At 38.7% G+C, this 16,364-nt stretch overlaps 1 protein-coding gene across 1 annotated transcript in view; it reads left to right on the forward strand.

Annotated features, from left to right (window-relative positions):
* KLHL20 (kelch like family member 20) overlaps positions 1-16,364 on the forward strand; it is a 73,736-nt gene that overhangs the window by 16,760 nt on the left and 40,612 nt on the right. Inside the window, exon 3 of the mRNA XM_045297966.1 lies at positions 12,380-12,953. Coding sequence (XP_045153901.1) covers positions 12,380-12,953 — 574 coding nt within the window. The remainder of the gene's footprint in view (positions 1-12,379; positions 12,954-16,364) is intronic.

Consider the following 16,364-nt stretch of genomic DNA (forward strand, 5'->3'; position numbering starts at 1 on the left):
CCAATCAGATATGTCCCTCTCCCAGAGCTGCAGATTCAGTGCCGTCCTTTGAAATAAATTCTTCTGGGGGGAGGGGCAGGTGTCCACGTAGTAGTTGGGATTGGACCTGGCCCCTCAGACCTCTGCTGGTTCCCTACTCCATGCCTGCATGTTGCATTGACATCTTGGAGTACTGGGTTGAAGTCCCCTTGGGTGGGTTAGTGCCCTGTGCCCCCGCTACCCATTTTTTTCCCCTTTCCCCACCTCCTTTTTAGTTGTCTACCATGTGTAGCCCTGTATTTGTTCTGGTCCCTGCCATATTACCTGGTCCTCACCCCAGGAATGTAGCTTTTTTCCTATGCCCCTTTTGATTTTTTTTTTTTTTTAAGCTTACCTCAGCAGACTCATACTGTACTTATCCTTTTGTGCTTGGCTTACTTCACTTAGCATGAATTCCCTCCAGTTCATCCCATGCAGCGATGTGCTTCATATGTTCATCACTGCTTTTTAGCGATGCGTAGTACTCCATTGTATGTATATACTACAGCTTTTTAATCCAATCATCAGTTGATGGAAATTTAGGTTGTTTCCAACTCCTTGCAATTGTGAACTGTCGCAATGAACATTGGAGCACAGATGGAATACAACACATTGTTGAAGAATAATGCTGAAACTGTGAAACATCTTATTAATATAAGTAATGCTTTACTATAACTTATTATTAAGATGTTTCAGTTTCATCATTATTCTTGACTGGGTTCTCCAGAGAAGCAAAACTAATGATGCTTATATGTCTGTGTAAAGAAATTTACGTCAAGGAATTGGCTCACATAGTTGTAAAAGCAGGTCATTCCAGTCCAATTCACGTCCTTGGATCAGATGTTAAACTGGAGCCCTTTTGTGACTTACATAGCTGTTGGGGCTGACGAGTCAAGAAGCAGGAAGATCACAGTCTGGTAGAAGCAGTTGAATTCATCAAAATCGGCAGGTAGTCTGGCAAGCTGTTGATTAGGAACTGCAGGTCCATGAACCAGATGCAGGTTCTGGACCAACAAGAAGTAGTGAGCTAGCTTCCCCACAGTGTCAACTTATATTAAGAGGAGGGTACAACCCTGATGAAACATCCTTTATATCAAAGCTATGGTGAGCCTAAGGAGGTAGCACTCTACCCTTGTCTTCCCAGAAATACTTGGCTGCTCACAAATCCCATCATGGACTTGATCACATTATGCTAGATCACACACATCATGAGAGAACCCTGGCCCAGCCAAGTTGATGTAAAACCTAACTATTACACAAACGTTATGAGATGGATGCATCTCGAAGACATTATGCTGAGTAAAGTTTGTTGGCAAATCTTCTGTGAAAGACCACTTAAAAGTGCTAAAGAGCAAAAGTATCACAAAAGTGCACCCGACCCAAGCCATGGTATTTCCAGTCACTTCAGCTTATGAAAGCTGGGTTGTGAATAGGGAAGACTTTTTGAAGAAGAGTTGATGCATTTGAATTATGTTGTTAACAAAGCAGATTGACTATGTCATGGACTGCCAGAGAAACAAACAAATCTGTCTTTGAAGAAGTACATCTAGATTTCTCCTTAGACACGAGAGTGCATAGACTTCGTCTCATGTACTTTGAACATGCCGTCAGGAGGGACCGGGGCCTGGAAAAAGATACGGTTGGTAAAGTGGAGGATCATCAGGAAAGTGGAAATACATTAACAAGTTGGATTGACAGAGTGGCTGCAATAATGAATTCAAACATAGCAGATTGGAAGGAGGACACAGGACCAGGCATTGTTTTATTCTGTTGTAAGAGTCAGAAATGAAGGGATAGCACCTAACTATGAGGCATTTTCACAAGCAAAAATGATGCTTAGAAATTACTTTATATTTTAATTAGATGAAGTAAAAAATTCTCTGTGTATCTCTTTCCAGATGTAACACTAATTTTTAATTTAAATATATTTTCAAGTAATGTCAGTATTACAATAGTAATTTTCTCGTTTTTGTCTTAATGGTGTTTTGGTTTGGGGTTTTTTTGTTGTTATTTTAAGAAACTTGATTGTCATCATTGTTAAGCCATGTGATTTTTTTTCGTTCAACATTTGCTAATAAAACCATTTAATACTATGGTTAAAAGCTTTCTTGATTGTTTCTATGGGTGATAGAAATTATCCTTTAACTGCTCAGTTTTATATTTCCCCTTTAAATTGTCAAACTTAAACAATGCTATTACTACCAGATGTCAGTAATGTTAAACAGTTTATACTGTGGCATATAGACTCACTTGTGGGCTGAGGCCAAGTATAATAAGACAAAGGTTTTAAGTACATACTTTGACAAAATGGTTAACTGTTAGAGGAAGGAAAAAACCATGTTTTAACTTAATGACATTGTAATTAATATGCAGTTTCGCCTCAGGGCGTCTTTTTAGAGTCACCTCCCATTCTTTCCAGAGTACTGTTCAGCACCCCAACATTTTTTTAGGCTGTAGCTCTAGCCATTGTTTCAGCTTTAGGGGTAGTGAACTGATAAAGGATACTATCTGTATTAGTCTAGGTACTTTGGAGAAACAAATCCACAGCAACTCATGTATAAGAGAGAGTTTTATGCAAAGAAAATGTGCATCAAAGGTTCATCCCAACCCAATGCTGCCCAAGCCCACAAGTCCAACATTAACCCATACCCAACACCAGTCCACAAAGTCCTCCACCTCACAAAACAGAGGCAATGATGCCGACTGCACAAGGAAAGCTGAGTCAGTGAACGTGTAAGCATCTCAGCCCTAGCAGGGGTCTCCACATGGCTGCTCCAGCACCCAGGGCTGCATCAGGATAGGTCCATGTGGCTTCTCCTTGGGGATGTCTTGTAGGAAGTCATTCTTGCAAGCTGAAGCAGGGAACTGCTAAGGCAGCTGCACCCGATGCAACCATCACAAAACAAGAGACCCAAGAACTAGAAAGACGAGGCTTCACCACCCATTTATCCCTCCGCCTTTCAACCAGCACCACATGTGATTATCGGCCAGGCTGGCACAATTAACTAACTCACTATCCTTTGCAAACTACATTTAGGCCATCTCACTATAGTCACAGATGATTAGTTTCTGAGGCTCACACAGGCTGATATTAAACTCCACTTACTTGAATCCCTGCCCCCCTTTTAATTAACATGGTACTCTTAGAAGAAGTATTCTTAATAAGATTGCTATGTGAGTACAGAATTAGAAACAAATGTGATCTGGAGCATGGAGTTTGGAATATTTCCCCTAAACTCTAGGTGTGTTAGTTTGGGTTGGCTAGAGAAACAGATCCAGGGAGACTCGTGTGTAAGAAAGAGCTTTAAATGAAGAGGGAAGAAGAGAGAGTGGAATACATCCTGGCCCACCAAGCCCGGAGGACGATATCCCTGCTCAGAGCAGCCAAAGCATAGAGAGGACCATAGGGCTGGCCCCACTACGAGACATGACGTCCCTCGCTGACCCATAGCTCCCTCGCTGACCCATAGCGCTACAGGGGACAACACGAGACACAGTTTGGGAATTGTGTCCGATCTGACTCCACCACACTGAGGCGAAACACTAAGGCTGTGCAACAGAACAGCAAGGGGAACAGAGCAATGAAGTCCCTGGGGAATACCAAAAATAGACTGTGGGGCCAAGGCATGGCATTCCATCAGACTCGACTAGAAAACACTCCTAAAGGTCAACAAACTGACCTTGAAATATTTACAGGCTTTTCTTTTTTTTGTCGTTGGTTTTTGTTGTTGTTGTTTTGTTTTACTCTGTCTTGTTTTTTGTGCATATTATTATCTCTGCAGGTCTGTGGGAGAGTAGAGTGCCTCATCTTTAACTCTTAACCGGAACAATGCAGACCTTATTGGCAAATTAGTAGTAGTAGCAGTATGTGTGTGTGTGTGTGTGTGTGTGTGTGTGTGTGTGTGTGTGTTTTCTCTAATCTGCCGGGATTGACTAAAGGATTTATCTTGGTCTGGCTTTTTTCAGAGGTCACACAGGATGGAAGTGTAGTGGGTAATGCCCAAAGACTGTGAGCCATTTGGACCTTAGAATACAATTAAGGCACACAAAAGGTGCTTATAAACTGGAGAAAATTTTTCATTTGGAAATTAGGGCTTTTTATGTGGGTAGAAATGAGAAAATCACATTCATGGCAGAGGAAAACACATGCTAAGAAATCACCTGAGAAGACCCTATTCTTCCTTGTCCTGCTGACCCTCAGGCTCTGTGTAAACCGAGGTCTTGAAGGAGGGCTCCAACACGTAGCCAGTTTTCAGGCTGGGAGAGGCTTTGTCATTGCATCTCATCCAAGAGAATCTGGTAAACACTCCATCAACACAAGCGAAGGAACAGAGACTGTAGTGTCCACACAACCAAGAGACAAATATGCAAAAAGTCACTGCATAAGTGAACTGCTATGGCTTTTGACAAGGATTAAAGCAATTTTTTTAAAAGCAAACCTTGGGGAAAGACATAATGTAATTCCTAAAGTTATCACATTAAAATATCTAAATGTCCTGGTTTTTAACAACAAAATAACAAGACATACAGAGAAACACAAAGATGACCGATCCAAAAGAACACAATACAGCTACCGAATTCTTTTTCATAGAAGCCCAGATAATCGACTTACTTGACAAAGTCTTTAAAATCACATGATTAAGTGTGCTCAAGAGCTCAAGGAAAATGATTCATGAGTAAGACAAGAATAGGAGATGAGAATAATAAAAAGGAAACAAATACTGCAATTGAGAATTATGATAAATGAAATGAAGAATTCACTGTAGGAGTTCCAACAGGAGATTTGAGCAGACAGAAGGGAGAAAAGGAGCAAATGTGAAAATAAAATTATTTTGCATCTGGGAAAAAAAGCAAAAAGAATTGAATAAAGTGAATAGGACCTAACGGATATGTGGGACACCATTAAGTAAATCATTATAGCAATGGTTCTCAACCTTTCTAATGCCGTGACCCTTTAATACAGTTCTTCATGTTGTGGTGACCCCCCAACCATAGAATTATTTTTGTTGCTACTTCACAACTGTAATTTTGCTACTCTTTTGAACGGTAATGTAATGTAAATATCCTGCATGTGTATTGTTACAAATTGAACATGATTATAGCATAGTAATTATATCTTGTGAAATATTTATTTCTAATTACAAATAAATGAAATTTTGTCTTGAAGCATGGTTTAGCATGGGTAACAGTTTTCACACCGGTTACTCATATGTGGGCATATCTGCATGTGTTTCCTGGTGGTCTTAGGCGACCCCAAAGGTTCATGCAGAAAGATACTTAAGGAAAATGTGGCTAAAAACCTCAAGAGTCCAACAAGAGTTATGAACTTGCACATCAAGGGAGTTCAGTGGACCCCAAATACGAAAATCCAAAGAAATCCATATAAGAGACATTACGGTCAAACTCTTGAAAGCTAAAGAGAGAATAGCGAGAGGGAAGCAAATCATCTCATCCAAAAGATGCTGGAGATTTAGTGCCAGTTTCTCCTCAGAAAGCATGGAGGTAAGAAGACAGCGGGATGCCAAAGTGTTGAAAGAAAAGACCTGTCAACCAAGAATTCTATATCGGGTTAGACCGTGTTTGAAAAGTGAGGCCCATAATTAGGAGAAGGTGGTTGAGAATGATTGTACAACTTAAAGAATGTAAACAGTGTCACGGAATTGTAGTACAAGTTGTTGAATTGGTGTATGTTTTGCTGTGTATATTCACAACAAAAAATTATATAAACACACACACATACTGAAGACACAAGTAATTCCCAGATAAACAGATGCTAAGGGAGTTTGTTACCAGAGAACCTTCCCTACAAACAGTGTTGCTAGGAGTCTTTCAAGTTGCCATGAAAGGACACTGGATAGTAACTTGAAACCATAGAAAGCAAACAAAGCCCACTTGCATTGAGTTGGTTCCGAGTCAGAGAGACAATGTGTAGGGTTTCCAAAGCTGTCAGTCTCTACGGAGCTGTTATAGCCTCCAGCTTTTTCCCAGAGGGCGACTTACCCGACCTTGCTGCCAGAGCTAGTAGTCCTTATGTGAGTAAATGTAAAAACCAGCTATGGTGTCCTTCTTCTTTGTAACTTGACTTGATATATCTCCCTTGTTAGCTGCCATCATGTTGGCCTCCAACTCTTGGCAGCTCCATGCACAAGAAGATGACACACTGCTGGGTCCTCCACCATCCTTAGGATAGTTGCAGATCAGAGCATTGTGGCTGATTTTTAGGAGTAGGTTACTTGGCTTTTCTGCCTCGTTCATCTTAGTTTGAAGCGCCACTGAAACCTGTCTGTATTTTTGACAGAGGGTAGTAGTTGGACTGTCTGGAAATCCTACTTGAAAAGCAAAAATTTTACCTTTGCACTTAACTGCTTTCACTGTGATATCCTACATAATTTAAAGGATGAATACCTAACAATATACATCTATTTCCCCAATATCTACTGTCTCATTATCTCACATTTTTACAACAGCTGTAAAAATAAAACTCTACTTAAATCACCTTAAACCAGGTGAGGACTCATGTATTTTTGAGTAGGAAGCACCACCCTCTTGAGCTCCAAGTCTTTGATCCTTCCCATCCAACTTTTATCCCCAAACATGATTGTGAAGAAAAAGAAAAGGGAAAAAAAAGGCCAGATGCCAGGACCTCAGCCATGAACCTACACACATGCTTTATGCCCCCCCCACCCCCATCTCTTATTATCCCAGCAGAACTTTCTTGACAGAAAGCAGCAGAAGGTTGCAGACAGAACATGTGGTCATTTCACTACAGACCTGGAGATCCACTGTTGCACACTTGTGTGTGCTGGACCAGCTGTTATTACCGGCTATCCGTCGACCCCAGTAACAGAGAGGTTCAGCCTGTCATGGAGTGGCTGCCCCCCTACACAGCAAGTGGCTGTTTCCAGGAAGAACAAGCTTGAAGAAGTGTAGGTCCCCTCTTGGCTATAAATCATGACCTATTCAGCTTTGCCTGTGGTTTGAAATGGCACAAGCCTACCTATCTACCCTAATGGACATACGGAGATGAGCCCCCAGAGGCTTCTTCCAATGTGACTCCTGGAATCTGAGGATCACTTAATCATTGAGATTTCACTTAATGCTAATTTTTGCATAACAGCCCGGGCTTTGGAACCTAACCATGGCAATAAGTGAGAAGTGGCTGTATAAAGATGTAATTGATGAGGGCAGCCTAAACGAGAGTGATATTCGAAGTTTTTATATGGTATTGAAGTTAAATTGGTATCAATTTAAACTTCCTTGTTAGGCATCATCAAGTCTGTTTCTGCTTATAGTTTATAGTGAGACTCTCTACAGAAGAATGAAATATTGCCAGTCCTACACCATCCTTATAATTGTTATGTTTTGAGTCCATAATTATAATCACTGCATCAATCTATCTCCTTGAGGGTCTTCCTTTTCTTCCCTAATTTATCAAGAATTGCATCCTATTCCAGGCACTGATCTCTCCTGATATATACCCAAATTAGGTTCTTAGAAATTTAGAATATTAAATGTAATCCCCATGGTAACCACACACACATGCATTATAATACACACACACACATATCTTTAAGATATATTATGTGTTAGTTTTGTAATCTGATGTTAACTTGTAAAGGGGTGAAGTCTAGCCTGTCAATCAGGTCGCAGCTTCATGAACCGTTTTGGAGTCTCCATGGAGATAGATAGCTCACTGTCGATCAGACACATATTCCTGATGACCAGACACATGGAGCTACACTAGCACCCTGGAGCTAGAGGAGCCATGTGCATGTGGAGACCCACGCCAGTGCTGAGATGCTTCCACCACCACTGGATCCATAAGACTTTGCACCCACTGTCCTGTGATAGTCCTGCATTCGGCGTCATTGCATGTGTTTCATGAGTCTAAAGAGGAATTTATACATTGGTATTGGACATAAGGGCTAATATCAGACTTATCGACTTGATCTGGACTGGGCTAAGACGTTTTCTTAATGTTCAGTTGCTCTTTTACACACATATGAGTGTCTATGAATTTCTCTAGTCAACCCAGACTAACACAATACACAAAAGGAAGTGAGAAGTTAATCAAAATGTTTTACTGAAAAAACTCAGCTAATCACAAAATTAGGCAGTATTGAAGAAATTGAGGGGCACAAAGTATAAAACAAGAAAAATAAGTTAAAGGTATCAACTAGGATGGAGAATGACATAGCTGTGAATGATATGAGTCTATATATAGATAATATAAAGAATCCACAAGAAAGCTACTAGAACTATAATAAATAAATCCAGCAAAGTGACAGGGTACCACATTAACACACAAAAATCTTTTGTGTTTCTATACACCAGCAATGAACAGTCTGGGGAAAACAAATTAAGCAAGCAATTCATATAGTAAGACATCTAATAGAATAAAATACCTCGGAATAAATGTAAGCAAAAGGTAAAAAACTTATATGCTGAGAGCTATAAAACATTACTGAAAGCAATTAGAGAAGAAAAAAATAATTGGAAAGAAATCTCATGTTCATGAGTTATAAGACAAGATTGTTAAGATGTCAATGCTACCCAAAGGGATCTATTGATTTAATGCGACTTTTACCAGAATTCCAACAGCTTTTCTTTGGGGGCAAAGGAACGGAAATGGAAAGGCCTGGCCTAAAATTTACATGGAATTGCTGACATCATAATTATACCCAATATAAATTTGATTCATCAAAAATTTAACTTTAAATTTAACTTTTATATATCATTTTATACATTTAAACTTTTATACATCAAAGGTCATTATCAATAATGTACAAAAATAACCTACAGAATGAGGGAAAATATTTGGAAACCATATATCTAAGAAAGGTTTAATATCCAGAATATTTTTTTAAACTCCTACAACTTAACAACAACAAAAAAAGAAACAACTCAATTTAAAAATGGGTAAAAGACTTCAATAGACATTCCTTTAAAAAGATATAGAAATAGCCAACAAGTACATTAAAAATTGTCAATAGGGAAATGTAAATGAAAAACTATGTATAATGAGATATTGTATCATATCCACTAGGGTGGATATTATCAGAAAAATGCACTGATGAAACATAACTATCCTCTAATTCTTTAATATTTCCTCCCCTTACTATTATGGTCTTAGTTTTACCTCATAAATCTTGTTAGACCTGCGTGTGTTCATTTGTATAATTAAGATTGTTCAATGCATGAAATCCAAGATAAATAAACCCTTCAGAAATTGTAACAAAAGTAATGGTTCCTTTAGGGTATGGGAAAGGGGGCTGGGGAGTGGGGGAAAGGGGGAACCAATAGCAAGGATGACTCTATAACCCCACTTGAGGGGAACAAATAACAGAATTGTAAGAGAACAGATACATTGGATGGCATACGATATGGCAAAATAATAATAATATATAATATAATAATAGGGAGTCCTGGGGAGTAGGGAGGGGTTAAAGGGGACCTGATATCAAAGAGTTCAAGAAGAAATAAAATGTTTTCAAACTGATGGTGGCAGCAAGTGTACAATTATGCTTGATCTAATTAAATTGTGGATTGTTATATGTGTAATAGCTCCCAATAAAATGAATTTTTAAAAAGGAAAATGAAAAATACCTAAGTACTGACAAGGTTGTGGAAAAATTTAAATCCTCAAGCAAGTGTTTGTGGGGGAAATGTAAAATGGTGCAACTGCTGTGGAAATAGCTTGGCATTTCCTCAGAAAGTTAAACGTAGAGTTATTGCCAAGAAACTCCACTAAAACCAAACTCACTGTCATGCAGTTGAAAGAATTGAAAAGCGGGACATCGATATCTGAACACCAGTGTCAGTTGCAGTACTTACACAAACATAATGGAATGTTTTTAAGCAAAAGAGAAAAATGAAAAGTTCTGGTACATGCTACAACGATGAGTTGAATGAGTTGAAAACATGCTGAACCAAATAAGCTAGACACATAGGGGCAAATTGTGTAGCAACCACTTGTTTGAAATACATAGAATCAACAAAGGCATGGGGAAAACATTGATTAGAAGCTATAGGAGCTGGAGTTAGGGAGTTCCTGCTTAAAGGTATGAGTTTCTGTTTGGAGTGAAGAAACATTTGGAAATGGGCAGTACTACCTGGTGAATACAATTAATGTCACTGAATTGTACACTTTGATATTTAAAATGATACATTTTTTCATATATATATATAGTTTACCACAAAATTATTTTTAAAACAAAGTCAAATTTCAATCCACACTTGCTGAATTCTCAATCCAAATTTCATTTAAATAATTGAAGCCTATTAACTTGGATTTCATTTTTAATATGGATAAATCTTAAAATGGACCTGGGAATACTGTGTTCTATTGTATGAATGAGAACCAACTGCCACCTAACAACATCAACAAACTTGACCACCTTACTGTGAAGTGAATATAAAGGGTTTTATTTCTACAATCATTACAATTTTAAGTAGTATGAGGAAGCTTCAAAAAGTTTGTGGGAAAATGGTATTAAAAGGTAATGGAATTTTTCCTCCAAATTTTTAGAGCCCACTGTATGTAGCAGGCAATAAAATGAAACTTTTTATATGCATTGTTTGCTTAATCTTTGCTTACGGAGGTAGAATCTTACCCCTATGGGAGATTTTAAAACAGATTAAAAAGAGTAACTTGTTTAGTAATTATCATTATTAGAATTCCAACCCAGTTTTATCTGGTTTCAGAATCCTGTTTTGAAACTTTATTATGCTATTGCTAGAATCTAATTAAATGTTTTAGAAAGTTAATACCATAATATCATATTTTGAGGGAGCAGACTAGGGGTGAAGGATGCTTAATTTAGAACAAATTAAAACATTTTAAGAAATTTGTGGCTTGCCTCACAAATTTTAATTCTTTATATTCACTCATCTCTTTCTGTGAATGTTGTCTTCCAAATTATTTGATTTGATTCTTTCCCTTGTGGGGAACAAGCTATTATAAACTCTGGTTCTAAAACACATAGTAGATTTAACAACAACTTTTTAAAAATTTTAAAACTGCCTTTAAGGTACACAAATGGGAGCCCTGGTGGTATAGTGGTTACGAGTTGGGCTGTGATCCGCAGTTTGAAACCACCAGCAGCTTTATGGGAGAAACACTGGGCTTTCTACTCCCATCAGCATTTACAGTCTCAGTAACTCACGGGGGTTGCGATGGGTCAACATTGACTCGATGTCAGTGGGTGAGTAAGGAACACAAAACTGACACTGTCCCATACCTTTATCCACTTGCCTCTCTAAGCATGTCCCAATCAGAGTTTGAGTTTAAACTTTCTTCTCATTCAGGGATTATTGAATCCCCTGAACTGTTTTTTTGGCCCTCAACAAGTACTCATAGCATGACAATGCCACACTACTTTTCATAACTCAAGGAGTTGGTGGGGTTTTTTTTTACTACTTTAGAACAATTGTGATTGACTCTCTAATTATAAGACATAACAAAGACATATATGCTATTTGATTAAATAATAGAGCTGTTAAAGATTAACTATGAGTCATTTGAAGTAAAATTTCTTCCCATGAAAGTTCACCAAAAGCACTCAACTGCAGTTTTCTGATAGAACAATCTGTCACATTGGCTTCACTGGACTTTGAAAATTCTGGTATCTGAAATGTGGCTGAATTCCCATGTGTGGCAACAGTGATAACAGTGCCGCAGTGTCTGTCCCTGGCAGCTGGCGAATTTCTTTGACATCTAGTTTATATGCTTCCCAATTTCAGAAATTTTAAGCTGTGAAAAATGATACATCTTCCAATCAAAGAAACACAGCACTGCGTATAAATTCATTTGTTTGAGTCCTGTTTTATTTCTGATCTTTTTAGCCAATATGAGCTACATTTTACAGATGTTTCTGCTCTACCCTAGAAAAACTTCAAATATGCAGTAAAAATGAGAATTCAACATCAAATGTATTTTAGAAAATTAATAAATATCAAGATTTTGGTCAAACCAAATAAAGGAATGAAAGTGTATAGCTCTGTTTTATGCAGAGAATCCCTTGTAAATATTTCTTATATAATTCCACTAATGTATTACAAGCAGTTAATAAGAGACATGGCCCAAGACAGGCTGACTACTATTTCTAGAATAAAAATGACTTGTTCTTTTGTGTGTGAAAGTGCATAGTAAAAGGCCTCTGACTTGGATTGATGCCATGCCTCTTTCAAGAGACTTGATGAAAGTTTGTGGTTCCTAAAGTCTTGAGAAAAGTAGTTTTTTAGAGACCTACTTCTCTCTTTGGGTATTTAGAGATTTCTATCTCTGGGTTTATGAACACTTTAGAGCAAACATGAGCTTCTAATAATATTGCCATTTTCTCTTTATCCCCTAATTCCTCAGGTGTACCAACATTCGACCAGGAGAGACTGGAATGGATGTAACAAGCCGCTGCACCCTTGGAGACCCCAACAAACTGCCCGAAGGGGTTCCTCAACCTGCCCGCATGCCCTACATCTCAGACAAGCATCCTCGACAAACCTTGGAAGTGATTAACCATCTGAGAAAGCATCGAGAGCTATGTGATGTGGTGCTAGTTGTGGGTGCTAAGAAGATATATGCCCATCGAGTCATTTTGTCAGCCTGTAGCCCATACTTTAGAGCTATGTTTACAGGAGAATTGGCAGAGAGCCGTCAAACAGAAGTAGTGATCCGAGACATAGATGAGAGAGCCATGGAGCTACTGATTGACTTTGCGTATACCTCCCAGATAACTGTGGAAGAGGGTAATGTTCAGACCCTCCTGCCAGCTGCCTGCCTCCTCCAGCTGGCAGAAATACAAGAAGCCTGCTGTGAATTCTTAAAAAGACAATTAGATCCTTCTAACTGCCTAGGCATTCGGGCTTTTGCTGACACACATTCATGTCGTGAGTTGCTAAGGATAGCAGACAAATTCACTCAACATAACTTTCAAGAGGTGAGTTATACTTGGCAGTTTGAATACATTCATAATGTATTTCTCAGGAGAGTAGTATGGGTTCATATTCTGCTGATTACCATACCTACCTGAATATTTACTGCTGATTGTAACTCATAATGTCAAAGGAAATATAAATTCTAAGCTCATTTTTTTTTTATTCTATAGACCAACTTTTTGTTCTAGCAAAAGTGAAGGTTTAGGGATTTACTCATACATTTTAATCATAATCATCAAAGTTTAATTTATAAGCCAAAATACAGTTCATTAATTCATAAAGGAATCTGTATCTGATAGAATGCCTGCTGTTAGTCATTTGCATGACTGATTATATGGATTGCTTTGCAGACTAAATTATAGTCGAGAGGTTATTTGATGAATAATCAGAAGAAATTGCATTTAGATTTTATCAAAAGAATCTTTCATTAAGCATCTTGCTTTTGGTTGTCTCATTCATTTAATGAGTACGTATCTGGAAAGCTACTGGGTTTCAGCCACTGCCTTGGGATGTGAGGCCGTATTGATGAGCAGTAGACCTGGAGCCCCTTGTGAAGTTTATAACCCAGCAGGAACGACAGATAGCCAGTGAATGTGTAGTTACATAAGTAATTTAGGTCTTTAACGTCGCTGTGGCATTTCCTACTAACAGCGACCATACAGGACAGAGTAGAACTTCCCTATGGGTTTCCAAGACTGTCAATCTTCACAGGAGTAGAAAGTCTCATCTTTCTCCCATGGAATGGTAGTTTCAAACTGCTGACCTTGCAGTTAGCAGTTAGCAGCACAGTACCCAGTCTTCTTCAGAATATATATCAGAGAGATTTCATTTGGGTACTAGAATAGCTCATATAAAATATGGAGACATGCAAATAGCATAGCTATTTTGAAGAACTGAGAAAATAAACAATCCATTGAGCCCTAAGCAGCAAGTTCAAGCGTGGAAAAGATGCTATATAACAATTTCTTAGGAAGAACAGGCCGATTCACACTTGTTCATAGACTGTGTTAAGAATTTTAGATTTAATGTTAAATACAATAGAAAAATATTGTTAAGTAAGGGAATAATATGGTGCAATGATTTTTAAAAAGTTTCTTCCCCATCCACCAAGATAATCTCCAGTGGATCAAAGACTGAAATATATAAAATAATACCATGAAAATATTAGAAGACAAAACAGTAATTCCTTTATGATCTTGAAGTAAAGGCCTTACTAACTGACAAATCAAGAAAGCATAAGAAAAAGTATGATAGATTGAGCTGCACAAAAATTTAAAACTTGCACATTAGTATAACAACACAAGTTAAAAAACAAACTGGGGTAAGTACTTGCCACTTATATCACAGTTAATATATCAAGAGCTCCTGTTTTAATCAATAACCTAGACCAATGACCTAACAGAAAAAGGTGTAGTAAATAAAAAAGTCATATTGCTATTAAACTTATGAAAATATATTCATGCTTATTTATAATAACCAAAACAAACTACACAAAAGTATTATTTCTTTATCATATTATAAATACCTGGAAGTTGGATTGCACACTCTATTGGCAGGGTGTTGGGGAAATACTGCTAGTATGAGTATAAATTGGTATAACCTTTGTGGCAGGAAAGTTAGCCACATCTGTCAAATTGCAAATACACATACTCATTTATTTAGCATTCTCACATCTGGATATATGTACTACAGCTAAATACTGGAGAGAAGAGCGCTTTGAGTAGGTCAGGTCGTGGGTTGCATTTTACATGTGACAAAATTGAAAAGCATGTACGATTAAGTAGGTTATTGTTTACAGTAGGCTAACGCTCAGAAAAGAGGTGATCACGGTGGTAGTTGCTGTCGTGTTGATTCCAAATCTTGACCAACCCTCTGTGCAAAGTAGAACTGCTTTGTAGGGGTTTCAAGACTGACCTTTCCAAAGCATTTGTCTTGGCCTCTCTCCCGAGGCGCCTCTGAGTGGAATTGAACAGCTTTTAGCCAGTTGTTAAGTGCTTAACCATTAGTGCCACCGAAGATCCCTTAGAAAAGAGGTTAAAGTGAGATTAAAATTGGGAGCTGTCATCGTAGAGATTAACCCCTTGCTTCATCCTGTTTCAACAGATTGCAATCCATAAACTGTAAAGGAAGAGAATGATCTATTTAATTGCATGAAAATAAAAAAAAATAAACGCCATAAATTAACTTCTAAAATAATAGTATGCCAAATCAGAAAACCTACATGGAGCATACAAAACCAAAAAAGGAACCAATTCCCTTAAAACTCAAAAATTAAATACAAAACATTAGAAAAACAAAATGAATGGGAAGAGGCATTAAAAGAAAAATGAGCCACTGACCCCAAGCATTTTTAAAACCACAAAGAGCCCCTCCCACCAGAAGAATATATTTCAAAGGATGGCATTGAATCTGCAGCTCCAGGAGAGGGACATATCTGATCGAGCACACAGGAGAAGATGAAGGGGGAGGAGCAGAGAGTGGAGCACATCCTGGCCCACCAGGCCTTGAGCACAATGTACCCAGTTAGAGCAGCCAGTCCACAGAGAGGACCACGTGGCCGGCCCTACTATGAGACATGACGTCCCTCACTGTCCCATAGGCCTACAGGGGACAACACTGGAGACAGTGTGGGAATTGCGCCCAATCCGATCCCGCCACACGAAGGCAAAACACTAAGGGGGTGCAACAGAACAGCAAGGGAACAGAACAGCGAGGTCCCCAGGGAATACTGAAAGTGGATTTTGGGGCCAGGGCTTGGTGCCCCAACAGACTGGACTGGAAAACACACCTAAGGCCAACAAACAGTCCTTGAACTACCTACAAGCTTTTCTCTTTTGTTGGGTTTTGTTTTGCTTTTTTTTGTCATTGGTTTGTTGTTGTTTTGTTGTACATTGTTGCTTGGTTTTGTTCTGTCTTGTTTTTGTGCATGTTATTATCTCCGCAGGTCTGCCTAAATAAGATAGGCTGGATGAACAATCTGGAGGAGCAAACAACGGGCCCGACAGTTCTGGGGGGACATGGGAGAGGGGGAGGTGGAGGGAAAGGTAGTGGTCTTAACAAACCCAGGAACAAAGAAACAACAAGTGATCCAAATCGGTGGTGAGGAGGGTGTGGGAGGCCTGGCAGGGCATGATCAAGGGTAATGTAACAAAGAGGAATTGCTGAAACCCTGGTGGAGACTGAGCATGATAGTGGGACAGGAGGGAAGTCAAAGGAAATAGAAGACAGAGCTGGGAGGTAAAGGGCATTTATAGAGGTCTAGATGTAGACCTTGCATATGTACATATGCAAGTATATGAGGATGGGGGAATAGATTATGTGCATATATTTATAGGTTTAGTATTAAGGTAGCAGAAGGATATTGGGCCTCCACTCAAGCACTCCCTCAATGCAAGAATACTTCTTCTATTAAA

The sequence above is a fragment of the Echinops telfairi genome, unplaced genomic scaffold, assembly GCF_000313985.2.
Source record: "Echinops telfairi isolate 266 unplaced genomic scaffold, ASM31398v2 ScPeMD7_7424;HRSCAF=8462, whole genome shotgun sequence".
NCBI lineage: Eukaryota > Metazoa > Chordata > Mammalia > Afrosoricida > Tenrecidae > Echinops > Echinops telfairi.